We start from the raw sequence: 17,258 nt of genomic DNA on the forward strand, positions 1-17,258 counted from the left end.
AATAAGCAGGATCTTAAGTGCACTTTTACTACTAATCTTAATATTGAATTGCATAGCACCCAAATCACAGTATACTTTATCTTAAGGCAGTGTACATCAGGAAGAAATATCTGACAGAACCAGACTCAAAAATGCCTGGGCAGGTTGGGGTGAAAGGAAAAATGGGGGGGTGAAAGTGAAAGAGCGATGCGATGTAGAGACAGAAGAATGAGACCAGAAGCAGATATGTAACAGTTGTGTCAGGTGATTTCTGAATCAGTTAGGGCATGTTTATAGTTCTACAATGTAATTTATACAGGCAGCTTATATTGCCTTATTGTTATATTGTCCAAATTCAAACCCAGATCATCAGCAGGTTGTACCTCATTGGTCCTCTGAACCCCGTAGCACCTACTTCACCTCACTTCACTCTAACAACCACATAGTCAGTCTGGGGGAATTGGTTTTTGGCGCAGCACTGATGAAAGATGACTCAGTTCGCAGTCTGTTTATTTGAAAATAGCTGTTTTTCCTGTTCAGGTAAAACTCAACCTCTGAGATTTCTGTCAACATTGAGGAGGAAAGCAGGTAAACAGACTCTTTGTCTCAGCTCTCAGAGCACGGAATCAGTGACCAACGGTCTCCCTTTCATGGCATGAGTCTCACTGCCCATCAGTGGAAAAGCACCACAGTGGGGAAATGAAGCAGAGGGGGGAGGTCTGACTGTGAAAGAGCTCTGTGTCCGGTCTCTGGCCTGCAGCCAACCAGGCGGCAGCAGCAGAGACGTGTCAGGCCAGGTAGGCACCAGGGAGGCACACTTCAGAACCTGTCCTCTGCGAGTCTCATGATTCCTGAATGACATGTCGTACATGGCCGAGTTGTAAATCAGTAAAAACTGCAACCTCCTCTGAACTTTGCATGAGGACTTTAAGCCTTGTCTTGAAGTCTTGAAGATAGAAGTTGGACTTTGACACTGGAGTCGTTATAAAAAGAAGAGGGAGAAGGCGACCGTTTCATCAAACGGAGGAACCGAGCAAGTTAGAGGACATGGCCATGTGGAGGACCGTTGGAGCTCTGGTGCTGATAGTACAAGCTGGTAAGTTTTATTACATAAATATTCCATGAAGTTAAGCAGACAATCAGTGTTTTTACTTTTTTGAATATTGTTTTCATGTACATTATGATATTTGTTCTACAAGCCGACAATTCAATTTGCAAAGAGGCAGCATAGAAAACATACAAACTTAAATTAGATGTAATGTGAAAATATTAGAAGAGTTGATCGATTCATGGTACTAAGACTGAAAATTATATTTTTTTAAATATTATGTCGCACGATATAATACTGCTTGTCCCACAATAGACAACTATTTTAAGTAGTTTTTGCCTATTTTTAATTGCCCCCTCTATAAAGCCATGTGTGCTCGTGGTCTCTTGAGACATGCACTCGAGTGTTTCACGTCTTCTTCTCAACTTGTTCCATGTACAGTCTTTTACGGTGAAAAATAGGTGACAAACGTCATAACAATTTTTTGTTCTTGTTGTGATGGCTTAGATTTACCTTTCGACTAGTACTTCATACTAAAACAGAGAGTGCACAGTGAAAATAGGAGGTCATGGGGTCCCATGACCCATGATTCCCCTGGGATTTACCTGCAAAAGAGAAATCACAGGACAACTTTCAAGATTTGTTTCCGTTTGTGTGGAAACCCTGATGTAAAATATTCAAACCTGTCTCCCTCCCTCAGTGTTTGGACAGAGCACCATCAGATGGTGCACCATCTCAGAGCAAGAACAGAGGAAATGTCAAGCCATGTCAGAGGCTTTCGCCCACGTCTCCATCCGTCCGTCTCTCAGCTGTGTCAACGGAGCGACAGTGGAGGGCTGCGTCCAGAAACTGCAGGTCAGATTTCAAACCTACGTCCTTAGACCTCATTAAAAAGTTTTGATCCTTGTAGTTTCTCCTGTATTGTGGGTCGAGGTAAGAACTGGTATCAGCAGAGGACTCTTTCCAAAGCAAAGAGTAGACTGAAGGGTGGCAGAACACACAATCAAGCATCAGATAACGGAAAGTTGCAATAAACCTTTTAATAAGTAATTCAGTTATCAAAGCCCACAGAGTAAACTGGCTGTTTATGATCCGGTCACCAGGAATTAAACTAAAAGACATTGTTAGTGTCAGCATTTATTTGACATTTTTTACACTCTGGACACATGTCTTTAAAATCCCACCTTTTCTGGCATAAACACTGCCAGAACCAGTAGTCTTCATGAACCAGAACTTGTTCCTAATGAGGCCAAACCTCATTTCTGAGGAACTTTGGTTAGACTGTCCAAATCAATGATAGTCGGTGAGAGTCCTTAAAAAAGTATTGCTGCATGAACCTGATTGTGTGTTTAGATAAATATGGTTCTCCCCCTTAATCTAAATAAACACCTTGTGTTTCTTCATGGTTAGGTACAAAATAATTTGTGAATCTTTAACAAGAAATTCATCCATTCAAGTTTTTCTTTTTCAAAACTTATCCATCTTCTTTCCTGTGTCTCTGCAGAGGAAAGAAGCTGATGCCTTGTCCATGTTTGGCACTGACATCTACAAACTGGGGAAGACTGCCACCTTCAAGATGGCCGCCAGTGAATCAAAGCTTGATGGTAAGATTAGAGACATTAAACACAGTAATTACAGGCTGGAAATGAAGTTGGTGCTGCATGTAATGTGATTGAAAGTAGTGGTTCAGACACTTCATTTATTATTGTTATTCATTATTAACTCATTGTTAATTGGACACAGCTACAGGGAGCCACATCCTGTGTACTCCTAGTGCCAGTCCCAAGCCTGGACACATGAGAGGGTTGCATCAAGAATGGCACCTGGTGTAGTTTTGTCCCAAATTAAATGTGCGGATGATCCGCTGTGGCGACCCCTTGACAGGGAGCAGAAATCACATGAATTACAGACGTATCATGTTTGATAAGTTCAATTTTAGTCTCCTACATCTGAGAGGAAAGCTCTCTCTTTTATCGGGAAAAATAAAAACAAATAAATGGAGCCTCAGACACTGTAGTCTTACGCTTTAACCCGGCTGACTCACGCCCCAATCACAGCCATTCTCTCACCACCATTTAAACAGCACTCGTCCTTCTTGCTACACCAATGCTGCCTCACACTGCTGCTGCTGGCAAAGCTTTGCTACCGCCAACAGAAGTTTAGAAAACCATCCAAGCATAGAGTGAATGAGACCAAACTGCATTTCCATTTGTCTGATAATTGTCGTGAGTTCATGACTATCACACCGTGATCTTCCCTGAGCAGCATGTGGGTCATTTCAAATCAGCACCTTGGCTGCACTTTGGTCTACGTCTTTCTTCATGTTCCTGTAAAAGCTAGTGTTTCCAGTGTCATGTGCATGTGTGTGTGTGTGTGTCAACAACTGCTGTCTGCTGCTGCTGTCGCCTCAGGTTTGGGTGCCTCGTACTATGCTGTGGCAGTGGTGAAGAAACAGAACTCAGCCATCAACATCAAGAATCTGGCAGGGAAAAACAGCTGCCACACTGGCAAAGGCCGAACAGCCGGCTGGAATATGCCTTTGGGATACTTCATAGACCAGGGTTACATGTCCGTGATGGGCTGCAACATCCCACAGGGTAGGACACGTGTACATGTACACACAACATGCACAGTGCGTGTTCTGAACATTCAGGGAGAGGCACTGACCGGATGTGTGTGTTTGTGATAAGGTGTGGCAGATTTCTTCAATGCGAGCTGCATCCCCGGAGCGAACGAGGCCGGTGACCCCGCGTCTCTGTGTGCGCTGTGCAAAGGAGACACCGCAGGAAACAACAAATGTGACATGAGCAGCAAGGAGTTGTACTTCAGCTATGAGGGAGCTTTCAGGTAACGCACGTTCACACAGTATATGATCACACCCAATGTTGTAATATAGCGAGGTACGAATACTTCGTTACTGTACTTGAGTACAAAATTCACCTATCAGTACTTTACTTTGTTATTTATATTTCTAGCAACTTTTACTTCTACTCCACTAAATTTCCTCTAACTATCTTTGTTACTAGCAAATAAAATCAGAAGAAGAGTTGGTAATTATATAGAGCTTTTCTAGTCTTAATGAGCTGCTTTACACTACAGTTTTCACCCATTCACACGCTGCAACATGGGGTTAAGTGTCTTGCTCAAGGACACATATAGACGAGCAGGGCCAGGAATTGAACCCACAACCTCCTAATTGAAAGACAACTCACCCTACCACTGAGCTATCACTTTTACTTACATTTGTACATTTTATACATTTTACATTTTATATCAGAAAATTACTTTTGATACTTTAGTGAAGTAAATGTCATATATTTTAAGACTTTTATAAGAAGTGAATTCAACTTCTACCAAAGTAATTTTCTGGTAAAGATACTTTTTGCTTTTAAAGTCATTAACGGACTCGCTGCAACTTTTTTAGCAGATATTTTAACGATACATGGGATGACTTCTGGAACAGGTTACGCCATGATTTGTGTTCCATTACTGACAGAATTCAGTAGCACAGTGACACTTCCCCCTCTGTTCTTAATTGTACATTTTCTAATGTTACTGATTCTTATTTTATTGGTTTTCCTGACACTTTTCTTGTGTATTTTATTCACAATCTTGAAAGAAGCAAAGAATCTTGATATTGATAGTGCTCGCTCCATTAAATCTGGTTTCTCCTCTCTTGTTTTTGTCTTGTCTGCAGGTGTCTGGTCGACGGCGCCGGAGATGTGGCCTTCATCAAACACACGACTGTGACGGAGAACACTGACGGTTAAATCTTACTTTGGATTGTATTAAAGTGTCGATAGAATCACAGGATGGCGTTATAATGAGAGTACTGTCATAACAAGGCCTTTTTCACGCCATCATTTTATTTCATTTCATCCTACAAACGTATCACATAACACAGTTTAAAATAGTATGCAGTAATAATGCAAAATATGCTTGTTAACAAGAAAACGTCACGTTATAACCACCAACTGTTCACATTGTAATATTGTAATAGTCCTGGCTGTCAATATGATTGTGAATTTATCACATAACAGTTATAATCCCCCCCCCTAGGTCATGGCCAGGACTTGGCGGTGTCAGCAGACTATGAGCTGCTGTGTCGTGACGGCACCAGACTCCCGATCTCTCAGTGGAAAACGTGCCATCTGGTCCGCGTCCCCTTGCGTGGCGTTGTGGTTGGCGAGGACGTCGATCCATCTGCGGTGTACAACATGCTGACAGAGGGGCTGGTGGGTCACACACTCACACAAACTCTGCAGGAGCGACCTCCCTTAAACTGGTTTTCATAGTCATTTGGGACCTGAGCTGGAGTTATGTGTGTGTTGCAGTGCTCTTGACTGGTTTGAAAAGCTTCTAAACATTTAAATTGTATTGGAACAATCTCACCACATGATCAACTGTCTGTCAAGAATGATAACTCTTTGTGTACATACGTTTAAGATGTAAACAATCAAATTAACCCTTAGAACACAGAGCATTTTGGTTGTTTTTTTGCATTACTATGTTTAAACATACAGTACATACAGAGGCTATAACAATGTGCAGTCTTATATCCTTTTTTTTTAGCACAATCTAGGCAATCTGATGAAACATTTGTTTCATTTTCACCAACTATATAAACACACCTGAGGAAAAAAGTATTCGTATTGTTTAAAACCGGATTGGATTTGTGAAATACTGAAAAAGTCACAGTTCAAAGTTCGCTTGGCTGGTTTTTATGAACAAAAAGAGGTCTATTTTTTTACTTCTGCGCAACTATTACTACTTTATATCACTACTAAAAATGTGATGTAAAATTAATCATAACTTAAAGATAAAGACGAAAAAAAAACACACATATGTGACCTATAAACACACACCTGCAGGATGTCCATATAAGGAGTTGTGTATTGTTCCTAGGCAATTTACCATGGGTGCACCTGCGGCACAGATCCGTGCTGCGTGAGCACTGAGGGTTAATGATGGCTGAGTGAGCTGAACAGAGCCTCCGTTAATGTGATCAGTTACATCTGCACTGTTCTTGCAAAAGAACAAACCTGTCAGTCATGTTTACTCATCCAAGTTCAAAACAGGATTATATCTCTATTAAATCCGCAAGGTAAACTTGTTTATAGCATTAAATTTGCCGTAATGAGCTAGCAGGAGCAGAACTGATGAGTTTATTATGAAGCTGTCGGATTAAGTGAAGTGAAGCTCTGAGTGTTAATGGAGTCTTGTGGTCGGTCTCTCTTAAGGAAAAGTCAACCTTTGCCATGTTTTCATCGACGTCGTACGGAGGAGGAACTGTGCTGTTCTCCGAGTCAGCCGCCCAGTTTCTGAAGGTGGAGTCTGAAGGTGGAGACCCCAAGGAGTGGCTGGGGCGCCACTACTACAATGCTCTGAGTGCCATGGACTGTAAAAAGGAAGGTGAGTCACCTTCTATCCATCCATCTGTCCATTTATGAGCAAAATAATGTAGTAAATTCTATCCAAATTAGGATTAGTTAGCATGAGGTCTAGGGCTGCAACGATTATTCGATTAATCCATTGCTAAATTAATCATCAGTTAATTTGGTCATCAATTATTTGGTTTTAGAGGTTGTTTTTTTATAATTGTAACAACAAACATTGAAACTGACAAAACAAGAAGATTATCATCATACAACTTTTTCTGGACCAAACAAATACTTGATTAATTGAGTAAAATAATAGACAGATTCATCGATTATGAAAATAACCGGTAGTTCAAGCCCTAATGAGGTCATAATTCTTCATGTACGTATAATTATTATTGCTATCAAACCATACGCCTCACGCCTATTTACATTTACTGTAGCACATTGTTCAGTCCGAGCTTAAACATTACCTCTGTTTGTCCAGAGAGGCTGGTAAACTGATATATGTTCTTTGTCGTGTTCATCTTCCATCTCCACCTGCAGATATTCCAGATTATCTGCGGTGGTGCGTGTTGTCCGGTGGTGAGCAGCAGAAGTGTGCCGACATGGCTCGGCACTTTAACGACAAGCGTCTGACACCAAACATCAGGTGCATCTACGGTGACTCTGTGACCGACTGCATGGACAGAGTCAAGGTGAGAGCACATTTAAAAACAACCACGGTTGACCAAAGTGCTTTACAGAGTTAAAGGCACAGCAGTACATCAACAATCAATAAAAAAAAAAAAAACATAATAACATAATAAAATAGTAAAATGGTAAAATCTAGATTGAAGTGTCTGGGTTGGGCCAATGAAAAGAAGTAGGTCTTTAAAAGTGATTTAAAATGTTCAATGGTCTCAAAGTTTAGGGGCAGCTACAGAAAAGGGCTTTAACTTTAGCCTACAGTATATAATAAAGTAAACATTAACATCATTTAAAATCAGCATCTAAAATAAATATGTTTGTGCTGTTTGGTGTTAAAAAAAACAAAACAAACATGTTTCTACATGGAATCTGCATGTTCTCCCCGTGTGTGTGTGTGTGGGTTTTCTCCGGGTTCTCCAGTTTCCTCCCACAATACAAAAACATGCAGATTTGTGAATTAGGCAAATTGGACACTCATTGTCTCTCTGTGACTCTGTGGAGACCTGTCCAGTTTTTTAACCACACCTTTTGCTTCATGTCAGCTGGGATTGGCACCAGCAACCCTCATGTGGAGGATTAGTTTCACAGGGAACAGTTTCTTGATAGTAATCTCTCTTCTTCCATTTCATGTCGGTGTATAGAACAACGAGGCTGATGCTTTCACCCTGGATGGAGGTTACGTCTACACAGCAGGCAAAGACTATGGCTTGGTCCCTGCTACTGGCGAGAGCTACACAGGTTAAAACAACAACAGCAACATCACAGTCACACGTTCTGAATTCAAAGTCAACATGCTTCAAACATGCTTCTCTCTCTCTCTCTCTCACATTCTTCCTCTCCAGCCGACACCGATGGCTCCATATACTACGCAGTTGCGGTGGTGAAAAAGAGTAGCAGCGACATCCGTAACCTCGACGACCTGCGCGGCCGTCGCTCCTGTCACACAGGATACGGTCGCACGGCCGGCTGGAACATCCCTGTCGCCGCACTGATAGAGAGAGGCCTGATCAGCCCTCAGCACTGTCAGATACCTCAAGGTTGGTGAATGTGAACCTGAATGCACTCACACTAAACTAAATATTGTTTTATTGATTAGTCAGGTGCTTACTTTCCTCCGCTAAAGATGAAGTCATGTTGAAATGTCTAGGATCAATCTAAAAAGATATCCCTGTGTCACAGAGGAAAAGCTGGAGATAGAGATTGATTGGTTCTTAGTGGAAAAAAAGTTGTTTAACACAGTCAAATTGAGTTTGTGTGCCCTGATTCTCCCATGATGCTCAGCGGTGGGAGGTTTCTTCAAGCAGAGCTGCGTACCAGGTGCCAATCAGCCTGGTTTCCCCAGCAACCTGTGCAGTGTGTGTGTGGGAGACGCCTCGGGGAGTAACAAATGCGAGAAGGGGAAAGACCTGTATGACGGATACGATGGTGCATTCAGGTACTAAGCACTGGAAAATCCTGAACCATTTCTTGTGTCTTCTGTGAATCATGTCCTCATTATGACTTTACATAAAGACTTAAAATTCTGCTTTTAACTTACAAAGCCTTAAGTGGTCTTGCTCCATCTTACCTCAGTGTTATTTTACACCCATATTCACCATCGCAATCACTGCGGTCTGCAGAACAATCACTTCTTGGGGCCGAAAAGGCCCCTGGCACAAATTTGTGTGAGGGACGTATTGTTTTCCTTCAGATCATTATTATTATTATTTTTCCGTGGCTTTGCGGTTATTTTTGTGGTTGTTAACATGCACAAAACCACTTGAAACTTTGCATGGAGTCTGGGCTCGGACCTGTGCATTGCACCAGGGCTCTACATGGATGGAGCACGCCAAGATTAAGTTGCACCAAATTTCACAAAACTTGGTGGGAACTTGTAACAGCCCAAAAAAAAAGTAAATTGAGACCATGGCGTCAAGTCAGGATTTGCATGCTTCCGAAATGAACAAACTCATCCGAGTGCTAAAAACTAGACACATTGAAAGGTTTTGGAAGGTTATTGGAAGGTTTTGTGGAGTCAATTATTTCCTATCATGTCTATTTTTATGTATTTATGCGATGGTCAACTGTGTTGTTTTTAAATGTGCTGTAGAAATACATTTGGCAAAGTCCTGTACATTGTGTCTCTAGAAAAAGCAACATGTGTCTGTCTCTCTTCATCCAGGTGTCTGGCAAAGGGAGATGGAGATGTGGCTTTTGTGAAGCATTCCACTGTCTTCCAAAACACTGACGGTAAGACATCTTTATGGATCTCTAGCGTCACCTTAAAGCTTCAGAAGAAGAAGAGCATCACCTTGACTTTGGTGTGTTGTTTGTTCAGGGAACAATGATGACTCGTGGGCAGTGGACCTCCACTCCACTGACTTCCAGCTGCTCTGCCTTCACAACAGTAAAGCTGAAGTCAGTCAGTACAGAGACTGTAACTTGGCGAGAGTCCCCTCCCACGCCGTAATGGTACGACCAGACACCAACATCCATGCTGTCTACGGACTTCTGGACAGTGCACAGGTAAGAGTGCTGGCACGGAACTGGAAAGGAAAACCTTACTGGAAATTATAAATAATGGTCAATAATCTAAGTCAGCACTATCAGTTTACACGAATGTTGTTCAGTCCTTTAGAAAATTTAGATTTCCAGCTGTTTTCAGAAGAGGGGAATGTCAGGTGATCAGCTTTATTATCTCTCCCTCACTGTTTCCCTGCAGAAACACTTTGGCAGTGACACCAGTCCTGACTTCAGGATGTTTGACTCCAAAGGCTATAACGGCACAGATTTAGTCTTCAAAGACTCCACTGTTCGCCTCATTGGTGTCGGTGATAGAAAGACCTACCAAGAGTGGCTGGGACAGGGCTACATGGACTCACTGGTGGCGATGGAGTGTAATTCATCGGGATCAGGTAAATAAAACCTCATTCCTACCACATTCAGTCCAGTAATAATTACAGAATAACAGATTTTTCAGCTTCTTAAATGTGAATATTTACTGTTTTCTTTCTCTCCATATAACAAAAAAATCATTTAAACTGAATTACTTGTTTGTTTGTGGACAAAACAAAGACATTTGAGAACATCATTATTTCCAGGATTTGGAAACACTGATCAACATGTTCTGACATTTTATGTAACCGAACTGTACCACTTGGTGGAAACAGGTCTTTAGAATGAAAGGACTGGACAATATTATCATCATCATCAAAGATGCTTCTAATATTTACCTCCTCCTCCTCCTGCAGTGATGTCATCTCTGTGGCTGCTGCTGCCGACCCTGTTCAGCCTCCTGCTGACCAACCTCTGGATCTAAAGGCACAAAGCGTGACACAGGCCTCTTCTCCTTTTTTTTTTTTCTTCCTCACCCTCTCCTGTCTCTCTTCTGTCCTTGTTTGGGTCTCCTTCTTCATGTTTCCTCACGTTTAACCACTTCTCACACATTCAGGTAGAGACTTCCTAAGCCTAATCAACTAATCGAACCAACGCTGCACTTGTGGACACCCACGTCCTCCTGAGCGTGCTTTTTAAATCCCCTCGGCGTTATGTCTTACTGATCATATAAGTACAGTACAAGTTTTCACATTTCGCGGTGGTGGATTGTAACCAGGTTGTAAATAGAGCTTCAAAATAAAAAAAGCAGAAACAGGAGCAAGAAACTAAAAAAAGGACTCAGTAGTGAACACAAACATTTGTTTTGGCATGCTTGACGCAAGTGCTTTCAGGAGGCTGGTGGGAATGTCCATTGTCCCTTGCCATCCATCCCCCAAATGTTCTCAATGGGATTTAAATCAGGGGGAACATGCAGGATGGTCCAAAAAGAGTGGGGTGTTATTCTGCTGGAAGAAGTGCTTCGTCAGGCGGGCATTGTGAACTGCACGTGAACGTCTCCACGTAACCAGCCACAATTTGACGCCCCTGCACAACCTGAAGCTCCATTGTTCCTCTGAAGGATTTTTAAGACCTTCTGTCGCAGATGCCGTCTTATGGTTATTGGGCTGCAGTCAGCATCAGTAATGGCTTTAATTTGGGTCGAGGAACGGCCTGCGTCTTCACGGACGGCCCGTCGCATCCTCCGTCTCAGTGCAGGTGACATTTTTTTGGGGTCTGCCACTTGCCTCTTTTGTCCCGTAACCATCAGGATCTTTTAAGACATTTAAAACAACTGTCTTACTGCGTCCAACCTCTGCAGCAATGGTGCGTTGTGAAAGGGAAGCTCAACAGTCCTGCCACGTTCAAAGACAGAACGCCCTTTTGCCTTTGCCATCAGGGGGACATGACAGTGCGAATGCCTGACATGGAAGCCGGATTTTTGCATAGCTTTTGACGTTTTAAGGCTATAGTCTTCTTAAACAGCCTGTTTGAGTTTAAATGCACAATTTTTTATCTCAATTTTTTTGTTTCTTGATCCTGTTTTGAACCTCGAGTTACAATCTGGTTACGATACTATACTATACTATACTATATTATACTATACTGTACTATACTATAAGACAGGATGGCGTGTTGGATTTAAATTGTGCTGCTGTTGAAACTGAAGAATAGAGTTAGAGAACAGTGTGAACCAGGCTTGATGAGAGACGGTGTTGCTGCCACTTTGTTTACAGAAGGTGAGCTGCCATATCAGTGCGTATGCTGCCACCAGTTACATTGCTTAAGTGGGCAGTGTCCTCCTTTCTCCAAAGCTTGTTTCACAATCAGTGCAATCAGTGTGACTTTCATCCTCACATGAATCTCCACCTAGTTTGTCCCCAGTGGAGCCTTGCAAACGACTCCATACATATACATTTTAAATACACCTTAATACAAAAGAGGTACATTTTAAGAGAAGTACTGCATCATTAAAGCTGTTTCTCCCCATACCTGAAAGACTCTGAGCTGCTGCTGATCCCAGGTCAACAAAGGTTTCATGTGGGTAAAGAAATCAGACTGTTGTTCTGCTGTTTTTCTTCTTCTTCTTCTTCTTCTTCTTCTGTTCTCAGACCTTCTTACTGTGTCCAGTACTAACAGACCTGTCCTTGGTTCAGGCTGTGTTTTTGATATAAGCTAATGCCATATCAGTGAATATGCACTAGTGTTGCCTCCACACTGAGCTGTGCTGGGGATTTTTTTTGTGAAGATGAGTGAGATCCAAACGCTTTAAAATCCCAGAGATAAGCATTTGTCGGCTGCAGTGGAGTCTTGTCTCTTTATTATTGTTTTGTACTTATAATCATCCACAGCATTTTTCTTTTACTTCTTGATTTAGGTTATACGTTAAGAAGCAAATGAAGTGAGGATCTAATTCACTGGTTTGGGGAGAACATCCCGTGGATTTGTAGTGAGTTAGTTTTTGTCAGCAGTAAGAGTGCAGAATATATACTTTTACCTCATGCTTCCTCTTCCAAATTTTAGAAGACCGACTGCATCCTGCAACCCTGAAATCAACATAGACAGTTTTTGAAAAGATTTGATTCCGTTCAAAATGCAGTTATTGTAATTAGCTTTTAGTCTCTGAGTCAAAATAATGTGTTTCTTAACCCAAACCACTCACTTCAGAAATGTCTCTTACTAACTCAAACTATTATACTTCCTACTACTTGATACCATTTCTGGTTTTAAAATTGTTGATTAAGATTTTTTTTTTTATGTGTATTTTTGTGCTATGTGTATATGCTGTTTTTATATGAAGTTCAGGTGCCATATCAGTGTATATGTACTGACTCATGTTGTCAGAAACTAATGCCCTCTTCTCCCTCCTGATGCACAATTATTTCTAAGTGAAATGTCACATCTAACTAATATTTAGTTGCCAGGCCAGTGTGTCTGCATAAGTATTGCTACACAAAGCTTTTTTTTTTTTCTCTGCTTTTACAAATGAAATAAAGCTGTTTGCTGCAATTGTCGGTCTGTTGTTTTGCTGGTATTTTTCAGTATTTATTGCGTTAATGTGCATTTTCCACAGTCTCTCACCTTGTATTACGGGCCTTTAACAGTTGCTACAAACATTTGCATCGGCAACATGATCCCCTGTCAAGTCCTTCTATAAATATAGGTATTTAAATGACGAGATCAGTGGTAAAAATTTGTATTTTATTTATTTTTTCCAGATAGTTTTTAAAGAAATTCACCTGCAACTGACAAATGTGTTCACACTTGCTTGAGTATTGATTTATTAAGTACATTTGATGATTCAAATACATATAACACAAGGAGTATAGTTCCTTGTATTCCTTTTTGTTGAGAAAGGCATGTTATTCTTGCCGTATTATTTTATTTGATTGCTGATCGTCACAGGTCAAACTCAACAGTAGTTGGAGACCATGACTGAATATGCCAGCAGGCGTGAGACAGATGCAACAAGTGTACGTGCAGGAGTCTGACATTTAAAAGTCACACCCTCAGAAAACAGCTCACTCTGCTGTTTTGTCACTGCTGTGTTTAAAATCTCAAATGGTGCCATAAAATGGCCTGATGTTCTTATCAAAGTGTCGCTTGGGTTGTAAACGCCTGTAATTCTCCTTCCGCTGTTGCAAAACTGAAGGAAAAAGGAGGTTACAGTTTGATGGGCAGTGAACTGTGAACTCCAGACTCAACAGATTTGCTGTGGTTACTGTAACAGCAGTTTTTGAAGGCCTCATTCAGGCCTAGTCAGGAGGCGACCAAATCTGGCCAAGTGACCATAATCCACCCCTTTAATCATTTACTATTTGCTTCAACACAAGTGATGTCACTTAACGCTGCTACTGCATTGAATTTTACTCTGAAATCCAAGGGGAGACTTCACTTTTTAGGCAAATTGGACACGCTAAATTGACTGTATAGGTATGAGTGTGAGAGGTAAAGGTTGTTTGTCTCTATACTTTTGCCCCATGTCAACTGGGATTGGCACCAGTGACCCTCATGTGGAGCACACAGCAGTAGAAGACGGATGGACTTTACTTTCTCGCCAACAAATAAATGTGAATACAGCTCCACCTAGTGTTCAAACACTGCATCACATCAGTCTGTCCAATGAAGGTCAAATTCCACTTTGTTGTCCTGTTTTTCTGGTTCACAACCTGATTTGAACTATAAATTGCAAAGACGACCTCAAAACGTGCCATGTGCGAGTTTCCGCCAAATGAAAGTCTCCCAGTTCATGTGTTATAATCCATCTTTATTTGTACAATTGGTGTGAAATTATTCATTTATTGTCACACATACCAAATCCCCCTAAATACACATAGAATTTCCACTGACAACTTCATGTCAAAAGGTCTCCAGTAGGATCAGTGTCTTTGAAAGAAAGAAAGAAAACATATCTATTTATTTTGTTATCAGGATACCACTGTGTGGTTTTGATTATTGGTTCACATGAAGCTGTTAAAGTGCAGTTCCTGAGGTCTTTGTAGTGACAGCTGGAGTTGACTGTAGTGGTGTGCACGTAACCTTAGTTCCTTTACATCAGGTTTTCTGGAAAACGAAACATGCAAATGTCCATGTGTTTTCAGAAATGTCACTACAGTGAATTGACTTAGGTACTCAATGTTTAACACATGTGATCTGGCCATAAATTACCAACATCACTTCCAACCAAACTCTTTAATTGTTGTTGTTGTTGTTGTTGTTGTTGTTCTCGTTTCTGCTGTTTATCTTTTCAATACCAGTAAGAAAAAAAAACATTGAATATTGTCAGTTTTGCTCCAAGTCACTTGAACATCCTGCATCAAGGCTGTCTCCATCATTTCTTTATCTGTCTGGAGCCATCCTTCCATCCCTCCTTCACCTCGTTCACAAACGTATCTTTGACTCTCCTGAGCCGGGTGCCCACCTCACCCAGGTCACTGGGGACTTTGCCCGCCTCGTCTCGGACCTGTCGCATTGTCTGGGACCGCATAACCCGCCCCGAAGCATCCCGGCCGGCTATCTGGGCCTTGGTGATGGCATAAGCCGTGAGCTGTGCCGCCCTGCGAATCGGGCGAGACTCAGCCAACTTCTCGACGACGCGGAGGTTGTTGATGAGCGTGAACAACATACGAGAGAGCATTCTGTCGAATGTTTACTGGGTTAGCCGCGCCGGCACACCTAACATTCCCGTCCAAAGTGAATGAAGTTCAGCCCTGAAATGATGCCAACGTTAGCCGTTAGTGAACTACCAGTGTTAATTATTCAAGAGCAGCGTACACAATCATGAAAAGTGCGGTTAAGTTGTAAAAAAACAAATAATTAGACATAAAAAAAAAACGAACTCACCTTAGCTGGAGTAGATGACCGTCAGCTTCTACCGGATGTCAGAGCCTGGTTGAAGTTGGCTTAACGTTGGAGAGCGAACGCGATGCCAATAGTATCTACTGAAACATTAACGAATGTGAAGCTAACTTCCAAAAAAAAAAATCTACAACAATCCGGACGTTTTCTCTGGTAACACCAGCCGGTATTGTGGAAACGTTTCCCAGCTCATTTCCTTTACAACCCCCCTCAGATTTTCTTTATTGAGCTTTGAGTTCAGTCTCCAAACCACACGTGGATACGCTGTGAACGGTTGCAGTCATGCGGATGTTTTTGCTGTTTGCGGTGACGCTGCTGACTCTGAGCCCGGCGGCGGCGAGCGGAGCCGAGAAGAAGAAGAAGCTGCAGATCGGCATCAAGAAGCGAGTGGACAATTGTCCGATTAAGTCCCGTAAAGGAGACGTGCTCAACATGCACTACACGGGCAAGCTGGAGGACGGCACGGAGTTTGACAGCAGCATCCCCCGCGACAGGCCCTTCACCTTCACCCTGGGCACCGGGCAGGTGATCAAAGGCTGGGACCAGGGCCTGCTGGGCATGTGCGAGGGCGAGAAGAGGAAGCTGGTCATCCCCTCCGAGCTGGGCTACGGAGATCGGGGAGCTCCGCCGAAGATCCCCGGAGGAGCAACGCTCATCTTCGAGGTGGAGCTGCTCAGCATCGACAGGAGATCCGACCTGTGATGACGAAGAGCTGGAGAGGAAGGCTGTTTTCTACACGTACGATAAAGTTCCCTACAGTCATGTGCCACTTATATTTATTTTATGGATTCAAATTGTAGCACATTAAACTAGGGCCGATATGCCGATATATCGTGCGTTCTTGGGCCGATAACCGATGTCGATATACCAGGGGTCTCAAACTCAAACGACCTGGGGGCCAATGAGTGTCCAGTCAGGTCATAACTATGTAGGACATTAGCTTAAAATCATATCACAATATTCCATCACAATAACGCAAACGGGATATTTGTCGTGATATTTCACAGAATTTCAAAGTAAAAGTGTTTGTCATGATATGGAATGATACACAGTTCACAATGAGAAACTCAAAAGTTATATAATACATAAAACATATGGACAACTGTAAGAAGCACTAAACAGGTTTCATCACAAAATGAAAAGAGTTAAGCTTAAAAGCTGCTGGTAAACAGAATGTAACAACAAACCAACTGTTGGTGTTGCTTGAAAATATACCATAACTGATTAGATACCAGGCCACATGAGAATAAACCGTTAATTAAATGGTTATTATATCATTTATTGTAATAGTTTAGTTGACAAGGACACTGTACACCTTTTATGGCTGCATTAGAGTTTGCGCTAAGCTTATTTTCATCTCTTGTCCATGGACAGGAAGCAGAGAATAAGATAAATGGAACACTTTTAGTCAACAAAACATATTCACGGCATGATGTAAAACATCAGCAACTAGGGCTAGATGCTTTTTTGTAGGATTAATGTTTTAGTGTTGTGTCATTTTCTTTCAGGTTCCAGAAAGTGCTGCAACATTAGTTGGAGATAGACCTTTGATGACAACAACATGACAAATGTGGGAGCTGAGTGGACGGACACCAGGACACCCCCCTGCAGAGCCACTGTCCTCTCCTCAGTGGCTTTACATATTACGCTCTGAATAATTGGAATGAAGTTGTTGTATGACTCAATAACTGACTGTATCCTTGATTAACATGATTGGGATTGACAGCAGCTGAGCCCAGTATTCGACCATAACACCATGCTCTTTTGTTTTATCTCGTGTTTTCTGTGATTTATAAATGACTTCATGTCGTAGCCATGTATTCCTTTTACAATATACTTTAGGTTGTTGATTAAATCAAACTGTCAGGCAGTGTTTGTACTCTGATAATAAAAAATGACCTTATGGGAACATTTCTTCTCTGATGTGTTTGTTTAGACAGTATATATATATA

General features: G+C 41.8%; 3 protein-coding genes across 3 annotated transcripts; 2 read left to right on the plus strand and 1 right to left on the minus strand.

Annotated features, from left to right (window-relative positions):
* Nucleotides 1–894: 894 nt before the first annotated feature.
* meltf (melanotransferrin) lies at nt 895–12,962 on the plus strand. The gene is made up of 16 exons (XM_058638089.1): nt 895–1,075; nt 1,728–1,882; nt 2,532–2,631; nt 3,439–3,624; nt 3,718–3,874; nt 4,725–4,792; nt 5,087–5,262; nt 6,268–6,439; nt 6,952–7,103; nt 7,737–7,833; nt 7,938–8,132; nt 8,377–8,530; nt 9,257–9,324; nt 9,413–9,600; nt 9,797–9,989; nt 10,326–12,962. Exons 1-16 carry the CDS (start codon nt 1,027–1,029, stop codon nt 10,391–10,393), a joined length of 2,178 nt encoding a protein of 725 aa, XP_058494072.1. The 5' UTR covers nt 895–1,026; the 3' UTR covers nt 10,394–12,962.
* A 1,232-nt stretch (nt 12,963–14,194) lies between these two features.
* ncbp2as2 (NCBP2 antisense 2 (head to head)) lies at nt 14,195–15,420 on the minus strand. Its single transcript, XM_058639464.1, has 2 exons — nt 15,292–15,420; nt 14,195–15,158 (listed from the first exon to the last, which is right to left on the minus strand). Exon 2 carries the CDS (start codon nt 15,083–15,085, stop codon nt 14,780–14,782), a length of 306 nt encoding a protein of 101 aa, XP_058495447.1. The 5' UTR covers nt 15,086–15,158; nt 15,292–15,420; the 3' UTR covers nt 14,195–14,779.
* Nucleotides 15,421–15,438: 18 nt separating this feature from the next.
* Nucleotides 15,439–17,215, plus strand: fkbp2 (FKBP prolyl isomerase 2). The gene is made up of 2 exons (XM_058639463.1): nt 15,439–16,044; nt 16,815–17,215. Exon 1 carries the CDS (start codon nt 15,589–15,591, stop codon nt 16,006–16,008), a length of 420 nt encoding a protein of 139 aa, XP_058495446.1. The 5' UTR covers nt 15,439–15,588; the 3' UTR covers nt 16,009–16,044; nt 16,815–17,215.
* Nucleotides 17,216–17,258: the final 43 nt, after the last annotated feature.

The sequence above is a fragment of the Solea solea genome, chromosome 9, assembly GCF_958295425.1.
Source record: "Solea solea chromosome 9, fSolSol10.1, whole genome shotgun sequence".
NCBI lineage: Eukaryota > Metazoa > Chordata > Actinopteri > Pleuronectiformes > Soleidae > Solea > Solea solea.